The sequence below is a fragment of the Capricornis sumatraensis genome, chromosome 17, assembly GCF_032405125.1.
Source record: "Capricornis sumatraensis isolate serow.1 chromosome 17, serow.2, whole genome shotgun sequence".
In the NCBI taxonomy this organism is placed as follows: domain Eukaryota; kingdom Metazoa; phylum Chordata; class Mammalia; order Artiodactyla; family Bovidae; genus Capricornis; species Capricornis sumatraensis.
In genome coordinates this window covers 11,323,983-11,342,646 of record NC_091085.1, presented here as the reverse complement: position 1 = coordinate 11,342,646, position 18,664 = coordinate 11,323,983, and the positions used below count along the sequence as shown (strand labels likewise).

The 18,664-nt window shown below is 40.9% G+C and overlaps 1 protein-coding gene across 1 annotated transcript in view; it reads right to left on the bottom strand.

Moving 5' to 3' along the window:
- The window catches only part of RNF175 (ring finger protein 175), a 62,437-nt gene that overhangs the window by 18,246 nt on the left and 25,527 nt on the right, over positions 1-18,664 (bottom strand). Inside the window, exon 4 of the mRNA XM_068990210.1 lies at positions 9,479-9,633. Coding sequence (XP_068846311.1) covers positions 9,479-9,633 — 155 coding nt within the window. The remainder of the gene's footprint in view (positions 1-9,478; positions 9,634-18,664) is intronic.

The window sequence follows — 18,664 nt, the reverse complement described above, 5'->3', positions numbered from 1 at the left end:
TGACTTGCTCGGGTGTGATAGCCGCTTTATTGCAGTGCTCTGGAACCTGACCCAAAAGGAATGCCTATATATTACGTCCCTGAAACTTCCTCTTTTGGTAACTTGATGTTTGTGCTTCTTAATCCCTTTCACCCATTTCATTCCCCTACTCCCTTCCCCTGTGGCAACATCTATTTTGCTCTCTGTATCTATGACTGTTTCTGTTTTATGTTTGTTCATTTTTTTTTTAATATTCCACATGTAAGTGGTATATGATATTTGTCTTTGTCTGACTTCTAAACTTAGCATAGCTTTCTGGGTCCATCCATGTTCTCAAAATATGCAACGTTCGGTCTTTTTAATGGCTGAGCACTATTCCATTTTACGTGTATACTTCCTCTTCTTTATCTATTCATCTATTAAGGAACACCTAGGCTGCTTCCATATTTTGGCTATTGTAAATAATATTGCAATGAACAGGGGGGTGAGCACATGTCTTTAAGTTGGTGCTTTTACTCAAGCCATACTCCAGAGAAAAACTGCCAGATGGTAAGGTAACTGTTTTAAACATTGGTTTTGTTGCTGTTGTTGTTGCTGTTTTTTAGGAATCTCCATACTGTTTTCCAACAAACAGTGGAAAGCCACAAATTGTGGCTCCAACAATTTACAGTCCCGTCCAAAGGGCACAAGGGGCTCCCTTTTCTTCACAATCTTGCCAACACTAATTATTTCTTGTCTTTTTGATAATCACGATTCTGACAGATGTGAGATAATATTTCACTGTGGTTTTGATTTCCACGTGATTTGATTTCCCCGGATGACTGATGAGCATCTTTTCATGTGCCTGTTGGCCACTTGTATGCCTTCTTTGGGAAAATGTCTATTCAGGCCCTTGGCCCATTTTTAAAATGAACTGTTTGGTTTTTTAATATAGAGTTGTATGAGTTCTTCATATATTTGGAGATAAACCCCTTATTGAACATATCATTTTCAAGTGTCTTCTCCCATTCAGTCGGTTACCTTTTCATTTTTGCTGATGGTCTCTACTGCCACGTAAAAACTTCTTAGCTTGATGTGGCCCCATTTGTTTACTTTTGCTTTCATTGCTCTTGCCTGAGAAGACAGATCAAAAAATATTGCAAAGACTCATGCTGAAGTGTGTCCTGACTATGTTTTCTTCTAGGATTTTTATGGTTTCAGGTCTTACACTTAAGCCTTCAATCCATTTTATTTTTGTATATAGTATAAGAAAATGGTGTCATTTCTTTCTTTAACATGTAGCTGTCTGGTTTTCCCAGCACCATTTACTAAAGAGACTGTCTTTTCTTCATTGTATTTTCTTGCCTCCTTTATTGTAGATTAATTGATCACATTAGTGTGGGTTTATTTCTGCACTCTCTACTCTATTTCATTGATCTAAATGTCTGTTTCTGCCAGTACCATACTGTTTTGATTACTATAGCTTTGTAGTTTGCTTTGAAATCAGAGAGTGTGATACCTCCAGCCCTGTTCTTCTTTCCCAAGATTGTTTTAGCTATCTGGAGTCTTTTGTGGTTCCATACAAATTTTAGGACTATTTGTGAAAAATGCCATTGGTATTTTGATAAGGATTGCATTGAATCTGTGGATTGCCTTGGGTAGTATGGATTTTTAACAATATAAATTCTTCCAGTTCATAAGACCAGTATATCTTTCTATTTACTTGTGTCATCTTCGATTTATTTTATCATTGTCTTAGAATTTTCCAAGTAAAGGTCTTTTACTTCCTTAGGTAGGTTATTCCTAGATATTTTATTCTTTTTGATGCTGTGATAAATGGGACTGTTTCCTTACTTTCTATGTTTCATAGTTCATTGTTAGTATATAGAAATGCAACATGTTTCTTTGTATTCATTTTATATCCTGCAACTTCACCAAATTCATTAATGAGTTCTAGTAGTTTTCCAGTGGCATCTTTAGGATTTTCTGTGTATAGTACTATGTCATCTGCGAACAGTGGCAGTTTTACTTCTTCCTTTCCCATTTAGATTTCTTTTATTTCTTTTTCTTCTCTGATTGCTACGGCTAGGACTTCCAAAACTGAATTGAATAAAAGTGATGACAGTGTGTACCCTTGCTTTGTTCCTGATCTTAGAAGATAATTGTTCAGGTTTTCACTGTTTGAATATGAGGTTAACTGTGGGTTTGTCATAGTATTTATTATGTTGAGGCATGTTCCCCCTATACCCACTTTGTTGAGAATTTTTATAAACGGATGTTAAATTTTGTCAAGTGCTTTTTCTGAACCCATTGAGATGATCATGTGATTTTTTATCATTTGTTTAGTTAATGTTCTTTATTGTGTTGATTGATTTGTGGATGTTGAACTGTCCTTGCATCCCTGGAGTAAATCCCACTTGATCATGTTGTATGATTCTTTTCAGTGTATTGTTGAATTTGAATTCCTAATATTTTTTGAGGATATTTGCATCTATGATCATCACGGATACTGACCTGTAATTTTCTTTTTTGGTAGTGTTTTTGTTTGGTTTTGGTATCAGGGTAATACTAGCCTTATAGATTGAGTTTGAGAATGTTCCCTTCTGTCTCTCTCTTTTTTTTTTGAATAATTTGAGAAGTTTAACTCTTCTTTAAATGTTTGGTAGAATTCCCTGTGAAACCATCTTGTCCTGGATTTTTGTTTGTTGGAAGCTTTTTGGTTACTGATTCAATTTTATTACTAGTAATTGGTCTATTCAGATTCTCTATTTTATGTTGATTCAGTCTTGGAAGACTATATGTTTCCAGCTATTTATCCATTTCTTCTAGGTTGTCTAATTTGTTGGTGTATAATTGTTTGTAGTAGTCTCTTATGATTGTATGTTTATGGTTGTAATTTCTCCTGTTTCATTTCTGATTTTATTTGGGCTCTCTCTTTTTCTTGATGAGACTGGCTAAAGATTCATCAATTTTGTCTCTTTTTAAAGAAACATCTCTTGGTTTTGTTGATCTCTTTTATCTTTAAAAGTCCCGATTGCATTCATTTTCACTTTGCTTTTTGTTATTTTCACTCTTTTACTAACTCTGGGCTTTGCCTGTTCTTCTTTTTTCTGGTTCCTTTAGACTTAAATTTAAGTTGTTTATTTGAGATTCTTCTTGTGTCTTGAGGTACACCTGTATTCTTATAAACTTTCCTCTTAAACCTGATTTGCTGCATCCCATAAGTTTTGGACCTTTGTGATTCCATTTTCATTTGTCCTGAGGTCTTTTTTGACTTCCTTTTTTTTAATTGCTTCATTTACCCATTGGTTGTTTAGTAGCACATTGTTGAGTATCTATATGTTTGCATTTTTTCCAGATTTCTTCCTGGAGTTGATTTCTATTTTTATATTATTATGATTAGAAAAGATACTTGATATGATGTTGATCTTCTTAACTTATTGACACTTGTTTGACATATGGCCTAGCATGTTATCTATCCTGGAGAATGTTCCATGTGCCCTTGAAAAGAATTTGTATTCTGCAGTTTTTGGATGCAATGTTGTATACACATCTATTAAGTTCATCTGATCTAATCATTTAAGGCCCATATTCCCTGACTGATTTTCTATCTGGGTGATCTATTGATATAAATGAAGTATTAAAGTCCTGCTAATACAGTATTGCTGTCGATCTCTCCCTTCATGTCTGTTAATATGTGCTATATGTATTTAGGTGCTCCTATCTTAGGTGCATGATGCTAAGTCACTTCAGTCATGTCTGACTCTGTGCGACCCCATAGATGGCAGCCCACCAGGCTCCCCCGTCCCTGGGACTCTCCAGGCAAGAACACTGGAGTGGGTTGCCATTTCCTTCTCCAATGCAGGAAAGTGAAAAGTAAAAGGGAAGTCACTCAGTCATGTCCGACTCTTCACGACCCCATGGACCACAGCCCACCAGGCTCCTCTGTCCATGGGATTTTCCAGGCAAGAGTACTGGAGTGGGGTGCCATTGCCTTCTCCGATCTTAGGTGCATAAATATTCCCAAACGTTATATTCTTTTCTTGGACTGACCCCTTTATCATTTTGTAGTCTTTGTCTTTTGTTTTGGTCTTTGTTTGAAAGTCTATCATTTCTAATGTAAATATTGGTATCCTAGCTTTCTTTCACTTTCCATTTAGAAGGAATGTATTTTCCATCTTTTCACTTTCAGTCCCTGTGTGTTTTTAGATCTGATGTGTATCTCTTGAAGCTAGCATATAGATGGGTTTGAGTTTTTAATCCATTCAGTCACCCTATGTCCTCTGATTGAGTATTTAGTCTATTTACATTTAAAGCTCTCATATATATATTTACTGCCATTTTGTGAATTGTTTTTTGGTCATTTTTATAGTTCCTTCCTCCTTCTTTTATTCTCTTCCCTTACAGTTTAGTGATTTTCTTTAGTGTTTGCTTAGAGTTCTTTTCACTTTATTTTTTTGGTATATCTATTGTGGGTTTTTGGTTTGTGGTTCATGAGCTTCATTTATATATATAAATGTATAAATATATATATTTATATATATATAAATGTGTATAAATATATATATATAGGGATTTGTTTTGAACTGATGGTCACTTATTTGAATGCATTCTAAAAGTATTACATTTCTACTCCTCTCCAGCCCATGTTTTATGGGTTTGACATCATATTTTATACCTTTTTGCTCTGTGTATCCCTTAATTACTCATTGTGGTTATAGTTTATTTTACAGATTTTTGTCCTTTCATCTTCACATTGGTGACTGATCCACTGCCTTCACCAGTGGATTTACGTTTACCAGTGAGTTTTCTCCTTCATATATTTTCTTACTTCTAGTTATGGCTAGTTGTTCTCCACTTAAAGAAAACCCTTCAACATTTCTTGTGAGGCTGGTTTAGTGGTGATGAACTCTTAGTTTTAGCTTATCTAAAAACCTCTTTATTTCTCCTTTGATTCTGAAGGAGAAATTACCTTGTTAGGAAGAGTATTCTTGTTTGCAACTAAAAAAAATCCTTTTAGCCCTTTAAATATATCCTGACACTCTCTTTTGGCTTGTAAAGTTTCTGCTGAAAAATCAATTTATAGCTTTAGGAGGGTTCCAGGGATTGGGGGCAGGAGGAGAAGGGGACGACAGAGGATGAGATGGCTGGATGGCCATCTCACGACTCGATGGATGTTGAGTCTGAGTGAACTCCAGGAGTTGGTGATGGACAGGGAGGCCTGGCGTGCTGCGATTCATGGGGTCGCAAAGAGTCGGACACGACTGAGTGACTGAACTGAACTGCACTGGTATGTCACTCATTTTCCTTGTTGTCTTCCAAATTTTCTCATTATCTTTAACTTTTGCCATTTTAATTGTGGTTTGTGTTGATGTGGATCACTTTGGGTTCATCATGCTTTGGATTCTCTGTGCTTCCTGGACCTGTATATGTTTTCTTCAAAGACGTTTTCTGTCATTTTCTTTTCTCTCCTTCTCAGACTCCCATAGTGTGAATGTTAGTATACTTGAGGTTGTCTCAGAGGCCCCTTAATGTATCCTCATTGTAAAAAATTCTTTTTGATGTTGTTCTGATTCAAGGACTTCTACTGTCTTCCAGTCACGGACCCATTCTGCTGTATCATCTAATCTGCTATTGATTTCCTCTAGTGTACTTTTTGTTTCAGTTATTATATCCTTCAGCTCTGATTGGTGCTTTTATATTTTCTATTTGTTGAAGTTCTCCCTGTGTTACTCCATTCTTCTGAGATTTGTGAGCATTTTTATGACCATCACTGAACTCTTTATCAGACAAATTGCTTATCTCTGTTTCATTATTTTTTTTTTTCCTGGAGTTTTATCTTGTTCTGTTCTTTTGGAGAAAAAAAAAAAATTCCTTTGTCTCCTCTTATTTGACTTTTTGTGTTTGTTTCTATGAATTAGGAGGCGTGGCTTTGGCACCAGCATTGCTGTGGACTATGTTTCCAGGCAGCTTGGTAAGCTGGTTTGGACTGGAGTGGGCGTGGGCTGGGGATTTCCCAGGGTGTGCCTGGAGCCAGTGTTATTTTAAAAAATGCTGTGCTTCACTGTGAGTCCCAGTTAAAAGGGATCTTATGAAACATAATTTAAACCAGGATTTGTGACCTTGTCTGAGAAATGACTTGTCATTTCCATTATTTCTATGGTGAAATGCTTTCTCTGCTTCAAGCAATTGACATACCACCCTTATCTAGACAGCATTTGCCTGTAGGTGTAGTCCTGTCCCATCAGGGGGTCAGCAATGGGGAGTTACCTAGAGCAGGAAACTCCCAGGGGCTGCAGGAGGTGTCTCAAGCGACTGTGAGGCTGTGTCACCTATGAAAGGGGCCAGAGAGGACTCTGGGGGTCTTCCTGCCACAGTGGCTCCTTGGGCTACTGGCCCTTATTACTTGGTGCTGAGCACTGTGGAGCACTGCTCAGTGCGTGAAATGAAGGCAGAAGTTAATGCTGCCAAAAATGGCGATGTGGGAAAAGTGGCTGCTCTAAGAGGACCTTCCCTCCACCCTCACAACACCTGTTAGCGCCAGAGTGGGCTTCCTTCAACTCCACACATATTCTCTGCCGTGAGGGTCCCTGCTCAAGGCTGTGCCAGCATTAGAGGTGTGTCTGCTTACTAATGGTTTGAACTGCAGGGTTTCTCTATGCAAAGCAGCTGGTTTCCATAACTAAGCCGCAACATGCTCCTGGGGCAGGGGCTTTGCACTCCAGTAGTCTGTGGCTTCGGAGAAGGCAACGGCACCCCACTCCAGTACTCTTGCCTGGAAAATCCCATGGATGGAGGAGCCCGGTGGGCTACAGTCCATGGGGTCACTAAGAGTCGGGCATGACTGAGTGACTTCACTTTTGCTTTTCATGCATTGGAGAAGGAAATGGCAACCCACTCCAGTATTCTTGCCTGGAGAATCCCAGGGACAGGGGAGCCTGGTGGGCTGCTGTCTATGGGGTCGCACAGAGTCGGACACAACTGAAGCAACTTAACAGCAGCAGCAGCAGCAGCAGCAGTCTGTGGCTTGATTCTGGGCTCCCTGACTTACTGCCTGTGGGATTGTGGCCCCTGGCTTAGCTTTTCTTCCAACAATTTCTTCATTTATGAAGTGGGGGTAGGGGGCAGGTAACACCAGCTCCTAAAGCTGTCCTAAAGATTATGTGAAAAAAATGTAGTCATATTTAAAAGAACTGACGTGTTAAATGTTCAGTGTGTCATATTGTAATAGATGTGCTACGTTTTCCAAACCTACGCTTCCCTTCACCCACTCAAACCTTCCTGTTCATTGGCAGTATGGGTTTGTAGAGCCCAGAACTCCCTTGCTATTCAAATTACACTGGAAACAGATATGCCAGATTAGAAACTGCATTCATGTCAGAGCAGCCTCCACAAAGGGAAGCTTGGCTGTGAGCTGGAATTGATGTGATCGGTCCCAGCTCTTTGTGGCTGGCCTGTGGCCTGTGTTTGAGCCTGAATATTGCTTGACCGAAATCTGACTGTAGTAGAGAGGAAACCCACTTCCCTTCCTCTGTCCTCTCTCCCACAGCAGGGCCTTGGTATACTCTGGGAGAGGAATAACCAGTTTTTAAACTGCATTGGTACTAGAGATGCCTCTTGGGTTTGCCCTCTGCACCATGCAAATCTGCTCTGACCAGCTTTCCTCACTTGTCATGAAGTCCTCCACTTCCAAATGGAACACAGTGAGACTCACCTATCATGTGATGAGTAAGCAAGCATCCATAAAGACCCTTAGGGCATACTATTTCTCATGACCCGGAGCTTCTTTATCCAGACTGCTTTTCTGGAAGGAATGGAGCCCTAATATGATACTCCCATTTCTCTTAAAATGTTAGTGGAGCATCTTGGCTCTCAGACTGTGCCAAAGCTAGGAGCTGAGGGGCAGGAAGAAGCTGGAGGAGGAGCAGCGGAGGGCATGGGGCTCTGGCCATCTGAGATATAGGAGCAATGAAGCGTCAGGAGGTGTTTTAGGTATTGGAGTTCCTCTTCATGGGCAGAGAAATAGCTCAGTGTTTAGCCCAGGCAATTCATTAACCAGTAGAAAACTGAAGCAGTCTCACTGAAACAGAATGTTAATTGCATTCAGGAGATGAAAACAAGTACATTTTAATTCATTCAAAATGTAGATCTCTTTCACAAGTCTTAAACAATTTATAAAGTGTATAGCATTTTGTAAGAAGGAGAAAGGGTACTGTAAGCTCAGTTGCTGATGGGTAAGCCAGGCCCAACAAAGGCTGTGTAAAGCCCTAAACTGGCCAGCTTAGAAGATTTTTTAATATCACCCTAAAGCTGTTCCCTAAGTGGGATTAAACTAAAACACTCATAAACCTGAAATTCATTTACTTGAATGTCAGCTTTCATCATTACATTTATTTATCTGGTTTCTCTCACTGAATATATTTTCCTTCTCTAAAGCAGAAGTAAAAGTTGATATCTTCCTCCCCCACTTCTCTAGAGGATTACAAATAAGCATGCAAATGGCTAAATAATCATAAAAATATTTCATGGATACTTCTGATTTATTCTCCAACACAGATCAAAACCTGACATTGTCTGATTACCACTGAACACTACACATTTTCTCTTTATCTCATCAGTTTTATCTGAATTGGATTCAGATCTTGTCTATAGAACACAGAGAGCAAGAACAAATTTGTGGACACATTATGAGATTATAAACCCTTTGGAAAGATTAGTGAATGATCCGATGGAATTACATACATTTCAAGAGGTTGGCTGCTGCTGCTGCTGAGTCACTTCAGTTGTGTTTGACTCTGTGCGACCCCATAGACGGCAGCCCACCAGGCTCCCCCGTCCCTGGGATTCTCCAGGCAAGAACACTGGAGTGGGTTGCCATTTCCTTCTCCAGTCCATGAAAGTGAAAAGTGAAAGTGAAGTCACTCAGTCGTGCCCAACCCTTAGTGACCCCATGGACTGCAGCCCACCAGGCTCCTCCATCCATGGGATTTTCCAGGCAAGAGTACTGGAGTGGGCGCCACTGCCTTCTCCAAGAGGTTGGCAGTGGTAACTAAAGTGAGCGTTGGAATAGTAAAGCCTCATTTGTTATGTGAGTAATAGCTTGTCTGTTGCTTATGATTTATCGATGTGAAATATGTACATAGCTGTTAGAAGTACAAACTTCGAACTCTTACTTTATGATAAAATGTCTGTGACCTGACGTAGCATAGAACCCTATAAAATGCTGAGCTAAAAATCAACATGCAAATAGTGCTCTAGAAAATTTAAACAACGGTTTCACTTCTCTTCCTCCTGGCCTTTACTAGCTATTGTCTAAAACTATAAAATTTGCAGGCATGTCTGAATCCCCATTAAATATGAATGTGAATGCACAGCAGTAGAGCAAGTCTCCAAACAGTTTTGCAACAAAGGGTCAAAGCGGTGTAATACCCTACCCCCCATCAGGAAAAAGGAAATTAAATATACTTTCTAATGGTTGAAATGAAGGGTGTGCTGAGGAAGGAATGAATGAAATACATACCGTGGTGTTCTCCCTGAAAGGGGTTTTCGGGTAGCTCTGAAGAGGATGTAGCTGGTAATAACTGAGAACATCCCCCACATAGAGAGAAATCGCCACCAGTAAAGTTTTATCGTGAAATACAAAGGGACAACCCACATCTGCAACAGGGTCACCAGCTGTCAGAAAGATGAACAGAAAGTCTCCTTCAATAACTGAGGGCCAGACGGCATGTCTACTATTGATGATTTGGAAGCTACTGTGGGTTACGGGGTCGGGGAGCCACCTTCACCACCCTGTCTGGGACATGGCGTCTGGTTCACCACCCCACTGCAAGCTGTTCTGTACATGCAAGGCTCTGAAGTGCCGGGAACCAGCACGGGAGATCCCACCCATGACAAAGGTCATGAGGAAGAGGCCTGACAGGCAAAGGTGAGTCAGGTCTCAAGGGGTCCTCTGCCCGAGCATCTACCCTGAAACCAAAATCTGTCTGTTTACTGTCTGATATACTACACTCTTCTGACATTAACAGGGGGCTATCCCTGACCACCTTTCTCTGGAAAAAGTTAACTTAGAGCTCCAGTTAGTCTCCTGCATATAAAAGGGGTGTCTCAGCTCAAACCCCTCTGATGGCTCTCTAACTTGCCTGACAGGTTTACCCAGACTTTTACAACTACGCATGTAATTGTTTACAGCCTCCCAACTGGGAGAGGCATGGGAAGCTTAAAACATCTTAAAGATAGAGAGTCTTTTAAAGAGCTAAGAATTATATTGGTGAAGAGTTTCATTGTTGAGTTAATGATTGCCACCAGACCTCCATATCCTTTATCTTTTAGGCACCTGGGAGGATATTAATCAATGTAACTGGGATGCAGAAATAGGAATATAGTAGTTTTGATGTTAGCAACACTAGACTTTTGAGTTAATGAATTTTTTCTTTGTTATAAATCACTGTACTCTTCTTTCTTTGTTATAAATCATTGTATCCTTGCTATGTAAGAATGTAACTTTATTGAGTGCTTTCTGAGAGTGGCACCAGACTTTGGAAAGAACAACACTTTTAGGGCAAATAAGTTTTCTGGTTGATGGACCCTTATCAGAAAAGGGTCATAAAATGCTAATAGGCCTCCTGGCCAGAAGATGATGTAAATCACCTAAGACCTGTGTATACAGATAGGTATGCAGAGAGAAAGCCTGGTCTTGATAAGGGTCAGGGCTGCTGACCCTGTATGACTTTGTATTTTCCATTATTCTCTATGTAGAGCTTAAGGTATATAAGCTCCCTGGAAAAATAAAGTTTTGGGCCTCGCCTCATCATTGCTTGGCTCCCCTGTGTCAATTCTCTCTTTCTTTCTCTCTCTTTTTCAGGCTGATCCCCTAGAGCGCAGGGGCTCGCTGTGTTCACTTCTCTGCCTGGGCTTCTAAGACCCACGTGAGAGGGAGCCCAAGGCGGGGCACCCTCCACTATTCAAGCGGGCACCTGTGGCCTACGTGAATGGTGTAAGTCCCTTGTCTTGGGACTTTATTGGCTTTCTGTGTAAACCAAGGAATATCAGCCTCTTTCTCTCCTCTATTTTCTTAACTGCAACATTCTTTCCTTATCTCTCTCTATACTTCTAAATAAATAAATAAATCTCAGTTGCCAACGCTGTCTATGCTTCAGATACCCTGGATCCAACCGGGGCTGGACCCCGGTATTGAAGGGCACAGTTATTTGAACATTCAGATGGGAAATAATCCAAAATATCCATCTTCCATTACCTCCTGCAGATATTTCAGATGGAATGAACTTTAGGCCGCAACAGCTCTGTGCTGTTGGACAAAAGATTGCACTCTAGTTGTAAAGTTGGGGACCACAATGCCTGCTTCCCTGCTGATTCAAAGTGAAAGTGTTAGTCGCTTTGTCGTATCTGACTCTTTGTGACTCCATGGACTGTAGTCCAGCAGGCTCCTCTGTCCATGGGGTTTTCCAAGCAACAATATTGGAGTGGGCTGCCATTCCCTTCTCCAGGGGATCTTCCCGACCCAGGGATCGAACCTGGGGCTCCTGCATTGCAGGAAGATTCTCTACTTTCTGAGCCACCAGGGTGGGAAACAAATGACATCACAGCTGTAAGGGATCTGGAAGCATCCTGGGCTGCAGGGAGCAGGGGCTATAGTTACTCTCACAGCACATATACACACGCACAGCGATGGCCAAGGAGGAGGTGGTGTCAGGGCACGTCACGTCAGGGACCCTCCTGCCTTCTGTCCCAGCGCACTGTGTGGGGCTAACCCTTGCATCCTGACTGTGGGGTGACCTTGCCCCTGATGACTGGATCTGTAAATCACCATTTGCTTCTTGTCTTTTCTCTTCAGTTACGGGTGCCCTTTCCAGGTGGTTCCGGATGGGAATAAAACTCTTTCCTGTCCCTTCTATGTGTCAGTGGCATACGCCACTGACCTGAGTCCCAGCAGCCTTCAGAAGGTCCCTTAAGTTGGCTGGCCTCAGTTCTGCATGACTGAACTGATGGGCTGTGGGTCAATGACATGATACAGTTACCACAGGGATACTTTTACTCTACAGATTAGGCCTAATGCCAGCTACTCACCTCCTGGTAAAAAGCAGATTGGTTGGAGAAGGGAAAGACTACCCACTTCAGTATTCTGGCCTGGAGAATCCCATGGATGAAGTCCCTGGGGTTGCAAACAGTCAGACATGACTGAGCGACTTTCACTTTCACTTTTTTCACTGGAAGAGTAGCAAGAACCCTTGGTCTTTTATGTTGTAGAACATTCGACTAACTGCCTATATTTGCTCAGCATTAATATATGAGGTGGACGGCAAAGACGGCTGTCTCATGTGTGGAGTTAAATTGGTAATACTCTGTTCAGGAAGATTCTGAGCCTGGGTCCTGTCTGAGCAGTGAAGAGTATCATGATCAATTAATTATGTCTGCCAGTGATGTGGAAAGAGTTGTCAGAGCATGCATGTCACACGTCTATCATCTGAGTATAAAAAAGACTAATGTTGTTTGCTTAGTTTCTTCATCTTTGTGATTAAAAATAGGTGGCTTAGAAAAAAGTTTATGGGTATACTTTTGGGTCCTTTAATAAGAATTTTGTTACAGTAGTCTCAAGGTCAATAATCAGAATTATTTGATAGAACTTCAAGATGTAAATGAAATGCAGCCTTTGTCAAATAAGAAGACATTTTCCAGGCTTTTTATTCTTTTTAATTCTTCTTGAATGGGCTGGATCTGAAGTCTTCTTAGAGTTGCTCTAAATTTTCTTTCAAATTACATACAAGATGGTGGAGTAGAAGGACGTGTGCTCATCTTCTCCTGTGAGAACTTGAAAATTGCAACTTGCTGCTAAACAACCATTGACAGGAAAATTTTGGATCCTTTTTTTGGATCCTACCAAAAAAAGATATACCACATCCAAGGATAAAGAAGAAACCCCAGCAAGATGGTAGGATTGGCAAAATCGTGTTTAGAATCAAAACCCCATACCTGCCAGAGATGCTCAGAGGGCCCAAACAAAACCTGCTGCACACCAGGACCCAGAGACCCCACAGAGACTGATCTGCTCAGCCTCTGGCTGAGGAGGCCTTACCAATAGCTGAGAAAAGAAGAGAAGCAAAAGGCAAAGGAGAAAAGGAAAGATATATCCATCTGAATGCAGAGTTTCAAAGAATAGAAAGGAGAGATAAGAAACCTTTCCTACGTAATCAATGCAAAGAAATAGAGGAAAACAATAGGATGGGAAAGACTAGAGATCTCTTCAAGAAAATTACAGATACCAAGGGAACATTTCGTGCAAAGATGGGCTCAATAAAGGACAGAAATGGTATGGACCTAACAGAAGCAGAAGATATTAATTAAGAAGAGGTGGCAAGAATACACAGAAGATCTTCATGACCAGATACCCATGATGGTGCGATCACCCACCTAGAGCCAGACATCCTGGAGTGCAAAGTCAAGTGGGCCTTGGGAAGTATCACTACAAACAAAGCTAATGGAGGTGATAGAATTTCAGCAGAACTATTTCAAATCCTAAAAGATGATGCTGTTAAAGTGCTGCACTCAATATGCCAGCAAATTTGGAAAACTCAGTAGTGGCCACAGGACTGGAAAATGTCAGTTTTCATTCCAATCTCAAAGAAAAGCAATACCAAAGAATGTTCAAACTACTGCACAATCACACTCATTTCACATGCTAGTAAACTAATGCTCAAAATTCTCCAAGCTAGGCTTCAACAGTACATGAACCAAGAACTTCCAGATGTTCAAGCTGGATTTAGAAAAAGCAGAGGAACCAGAGATCAAATTGCCAACATCTGTTGGCAATAGAAAAACCAAGAGAATTTCAGAAAAACATCTACTTCTGCTTTATTGACTATGCCAAAGCCTTTGACTGTGTGGATCACAATAAACTGTGGAAAATTCTTCATAAGATGGGAATACCAGACTGCCTTACCTGCCTCCTGAGAAATGTGTATGCAGGTCAAGAAGCAACAGTTAGAACCAGAGATGGAACAACAGACCGGTTCCAAATTGGGAAAGGAGTACAACAGGAATGCATATTGTCACCCTGCTTATTTAACTTATACACAGAGTACATCATGCGAAATGCTGGGCTGGATGAAGCACAAGCTGGAGTCAAGATTCCTAGGAGAAATATCGATGACCTCAGATATGCAGATGACACCACCCCTATGGCAGAAAGTGAAGAGGAACTCAAGAGCCTCTTGGTGACAGTGTAAGAGGAGAGTGAAAAAGCTGGCTTAAAATTCAACATTCAAAAAACTAAGATCATGGCATCCAGTCCCATCACTTCATAGGAAATAGATGGGGAAACAATGGAAACAGCAACAAACTTTATTTTCTTGGGCTCCAAAGTCACTGCAGATGGTGACTGCAGCCGTGAAATTAAAAGACGCTTGCTCCTTGGAAGACAAGCACAGCATATTAAAAAGGAGAGACATTACTTTGTCAACAAAGGTCTGTCTAGTTAAAGCTATGTTTTTTCCAGTAGTCATGTATGGATGTGAGAGTTGGACCATAAAGAAAGCTTCAGTTCAGTTCAGTCGCTCAGTCATGTCCGACTCTTTGCGACCCCATGAACTGCAGCACGCCAGGCCTCCCTGTCCATCACCAACTCCCGGAGTTCACCCAAACCCATGTCCATTGAGTTGGTGATGCCATCCAACCATCTCATCCTCTGTTGTCCCCTTCTCCTCCTGCCCTCAATCTTTCTCAGCATCAGGGTCTTTTCAAATGAGTCAGCTGTTTGCATCAGGTGGCCAAAGTACTGGAGTTTCAGCTTCAACATCAGTGTTTTCAATGAACACCCAGGACTGATCTCCTTTAGGATGGACAGGTTAGTGCTGAAGAACTGATGCTTTTGAACTGTGGTGTTGGAGAAAACTCTTGAGAGTCCCTTGGACTGCAAGGAGATCCATCCAGTCAATTCTAAAGGAAATCAGTCCTGAATATTCATTGGAAGGATTGATGCTGAAGCTGAAACTCCAGTACTTTGGCCACCTGATGTGAAGAACTGATTCCTTAGAAAAGACCCTGATGCTGGGAAAGATTGAAGGTAGAAGGAGAAGGGGACAACAGAGGATGAGATGGTTGGATGGCATCACAAACTGGATGAGTTTGAGCAAGCTCTGGGAGTTAGTGACGGACAGGGAAGCCTGGTGTGCTGCAGTCCGTGGAGTTGCAAAGAATCAGACATGACTGAGTGACTGAACTGAACTGAAATCTTCTTTCAGAGAACACTACAATTGTTATCATATATATGAATTTGAGGGGAAGGAATGGCAACCCACTCCAGTATTCTTGCATGGAGAATCCCCATGGACAGCGGGAGCTCAGTGGGCTACAATCCATGGGATTGCAGGGTCAGACACAACTTAGTGAGCAAGCACAGCACGACACAGCATATGCATTTGAACAAAAATACACATGGTGAAGGGCTCTCCTGGTGGCTCAGATGGTAAAGCGTCTGCCTGTAACGCAGAAGACCTGGGTTTGATCCCTGGGTTGGGAAGATCCCCTGGAGAAGGAAGTGGCAACCCACTCTAGTACTCTTGTCTGGAAAATCCTATGGATGGAGGAGCCTGGTAGGCTACAGTCCATGGGGTCGCACAGAGTTGGACACGACTGAGTGACTTCACTTTACGTTGCTTTTTTTATATATGGAGAAAATCTGAAGTAACTGTTTGGAGAGTTCAGGAAAAGATAGCTTACAACATCCTTTTTTTGTTTATAAATTTCAGGCAGTACTTTCAGGGAAGATTAATATTCATTACTTCCGCCTGAATTAATCAGATCATTGCTTTCATTTTCCATCCTATTTTGTAGGTATGGCCAAAGCTAATGAATGAGTTTGCACCTTTATTTCTGAAACTGAAATAAATATGTATATGTGTATCCAAACAGGTAAACCAAGTTTTACTGAAGGAAGCAGAATAGTTTTCATGAGGGCCCCAAACCACATGCTAGGGAACCAGGACTTAAGAGATGTTCCCTTTGGCACTCAGCAGCAACCACTTTTAAGATTTTTATGTGGACCATTTTAAAAGTCTTTCTTGTATTTGTTACAATATTGCTTCTGTTTTATATTTTGGGGTTTTTTTTAGTGAGGCCTGTGGGATCTTAGCTTCCAACCAAGGATTGAACCCACACCTACTGCAAAGGGAACTCAGCCACTGGATTGCCAGGGAAGTCTGACTCTACTATTGATAATGACAGTGTGCAGTCCCTCAAAAAAGTCTCCTCAGTATTTAGGTCATTCATTTCTTAGAAGTGATCACCAAGATTGTTATCTATGATGAATTATAGATTTTGGCTTTTTTAAGTTGATTATTCTGGCATTAAAGAAGGAAATGGACATGAACCCATCTTTCAAAATCTGATCATCGGTCATTTGCATTTTTCATCTTTTTTGCTTTAAGTTATGATTCACCTTTACATTTACCCTGTAAAATGCTGATTTTTTAAAAAATGAATAACTAAGATTCAGTTCATTTTAATTTAGAGAAACTATCATGTTCTATATTTTATACTTTAGATTATAAGTCAAAATTTATAAAACTAATCCATTTCCTCTAATCAGTGGTGCTATGCTCTAACTATAGTTTGAAGCAATGAGTGGATTATATTTTTATAAAGCTAATTCTTTCCCTGTAGAGCTGGAAGTCTGACCCATTTCTAGAAGATGCCAAACTTCTTTTACTTGATGCCTGGATTTAATTAACAATAAATAACAATGTTGAATTTATAGACATGCTACTTTTTAAAAATAGGCCTTGGAGATGAGAAATAAAAGGAAAGTAAAAAATCATTATGATGTATTATGTATGCAAATATTAATTTCTTGACTGTCTTTAAAGTGGAATACTCAGAGCCCTGTTTTCTCAACATGCAAGGGGAAAGGTCAGAAGTTTGCATTATGAATTCAATAACTGCATGTGAAGTCATTTTGAAATGATGGCCACATTTCAAAGCAATTTAAAAGATTCTTTATCAATTTCCAGAAGAGTTAGAACTGCTCATTTTTAATAGTAACTGCCACATGTGAAATGTAGGAATGTTGTGCCTCATAAGTAAGCACGTGACATATGTGAAACCGAGGCGCGTACATGCAGAGGAGGAAGCCTGGCAGCTGGGACGCATTAGTAACGCCGGAGGGGTCAGCATCTGGGCATGTGTGGATGAAGCACATCTGCATTCCTGGCGAAGGGCAGCCCGTGCATCTGGCTCACATCACCCTGCCCTCCCCACCCACACGTCACGGCAGGAGGAACTTCCCGACTAAGACGCTGCTGAAAGTTACCATGTTTGTTACTGTAGCCAGGCACACAATGCAAATGAAAAGAGCTGCTAATTATGTCAAAACAAAGGAATCTCTTCAATTGTCTAGTTGTACAGAATGTTGAATGAGTCACACAGTATGAAAGGAGAGAAAAAAAGGAAAGAGAAAGTTATGTGATGCTCTTTGCACTGCAAATCCCAAACTATCTGCAACCATTCGTGAGTGTGTCTGTATATGTTTGTATGGGTGGGGCTGGATGCGGAGCAGAGGTATGCTCAGAGGGAAGCTGAAAATTATCATGAGAATACCTGATGCCAAGAAATACTACTGCTACCAGTTCAAACACGTATGGAATCCTGGCATATGAAGGGCTCTCAGAAATTCACTCGGTCCATATTTCCATCTTCAAGTCAATTGACTTGATTTTGCTACTTAAATTCTTAAAGGGGATTCTGCAGATGCATATATATATATATGTATATATAGCGCACACACGCACGCGCGCACACACACACACACACACACACACACACATATAGCACTAGTGGTAAAGAACTCGCCTGCCAATGCAGGAAACAGAGGAGACACAGGTTCAATCCCTGGGTGGGGAAGATCCCTTGGAGGAGGGCACAGCACCCTACTTCAGTATTCTTGGCTGGAGAATCCCATGGACAGAGGAGCCTGGCTGGCTACAGTCCACGGGGTCGCAGAGAGTCGGACACGACTGAGTGAGTTAGCACACCTGCAAACGCAGCTATGGATATATTAGTGTCTTGTCTCATTTTCAAAAGATTGGAACAGATAATCCTTTATTGGTACAATAATATGTTCTAGTGTTTCACAGCTGTTATTAATAGGAGTAAGTCTGATTTAAATAGAGCAAATTTTCAGACTGTGGCAAAGTATTTGCCTGTGTATTGAGGCAAGTTAACAGCGGGATGAGATGGCTGGATGGCATCACCGACTCGATGGACATGAGTTTGGGTAAACTTTGGGAGTTGGTGATGGACAGGGAGGCCTGGCGTGGTGCAATTCATGGGGTCGCAAAGAGTTGGACACGACTGAACGACTGAAGTGAACTGAACTGAACAGTATGTTTGAAGACAAAATTCTGTGTATTTCGTCATCAGGCTTTCTACTGATTTGAAGAGCATAGAAAAATTCTTTTTTGGTGCCCCACCTCCATTTCTTACAAATATGAAAAGTAGGATACATAAAAGAAGGTAGAGAGGGTGCTATTGAATGAAACTTTATTTTTAATTAAATGCTGCTAAAAGCATTTGGAAGTAATTTAACGTTGAGGCTTTGCCTATGTTCTACCATATCAACACTAGCAGCTGCAAAGAGAAAAGTTCAAATATCCAGATGCTCAGTCGACACTGTGCTAAAATGTGTCTGAACCTT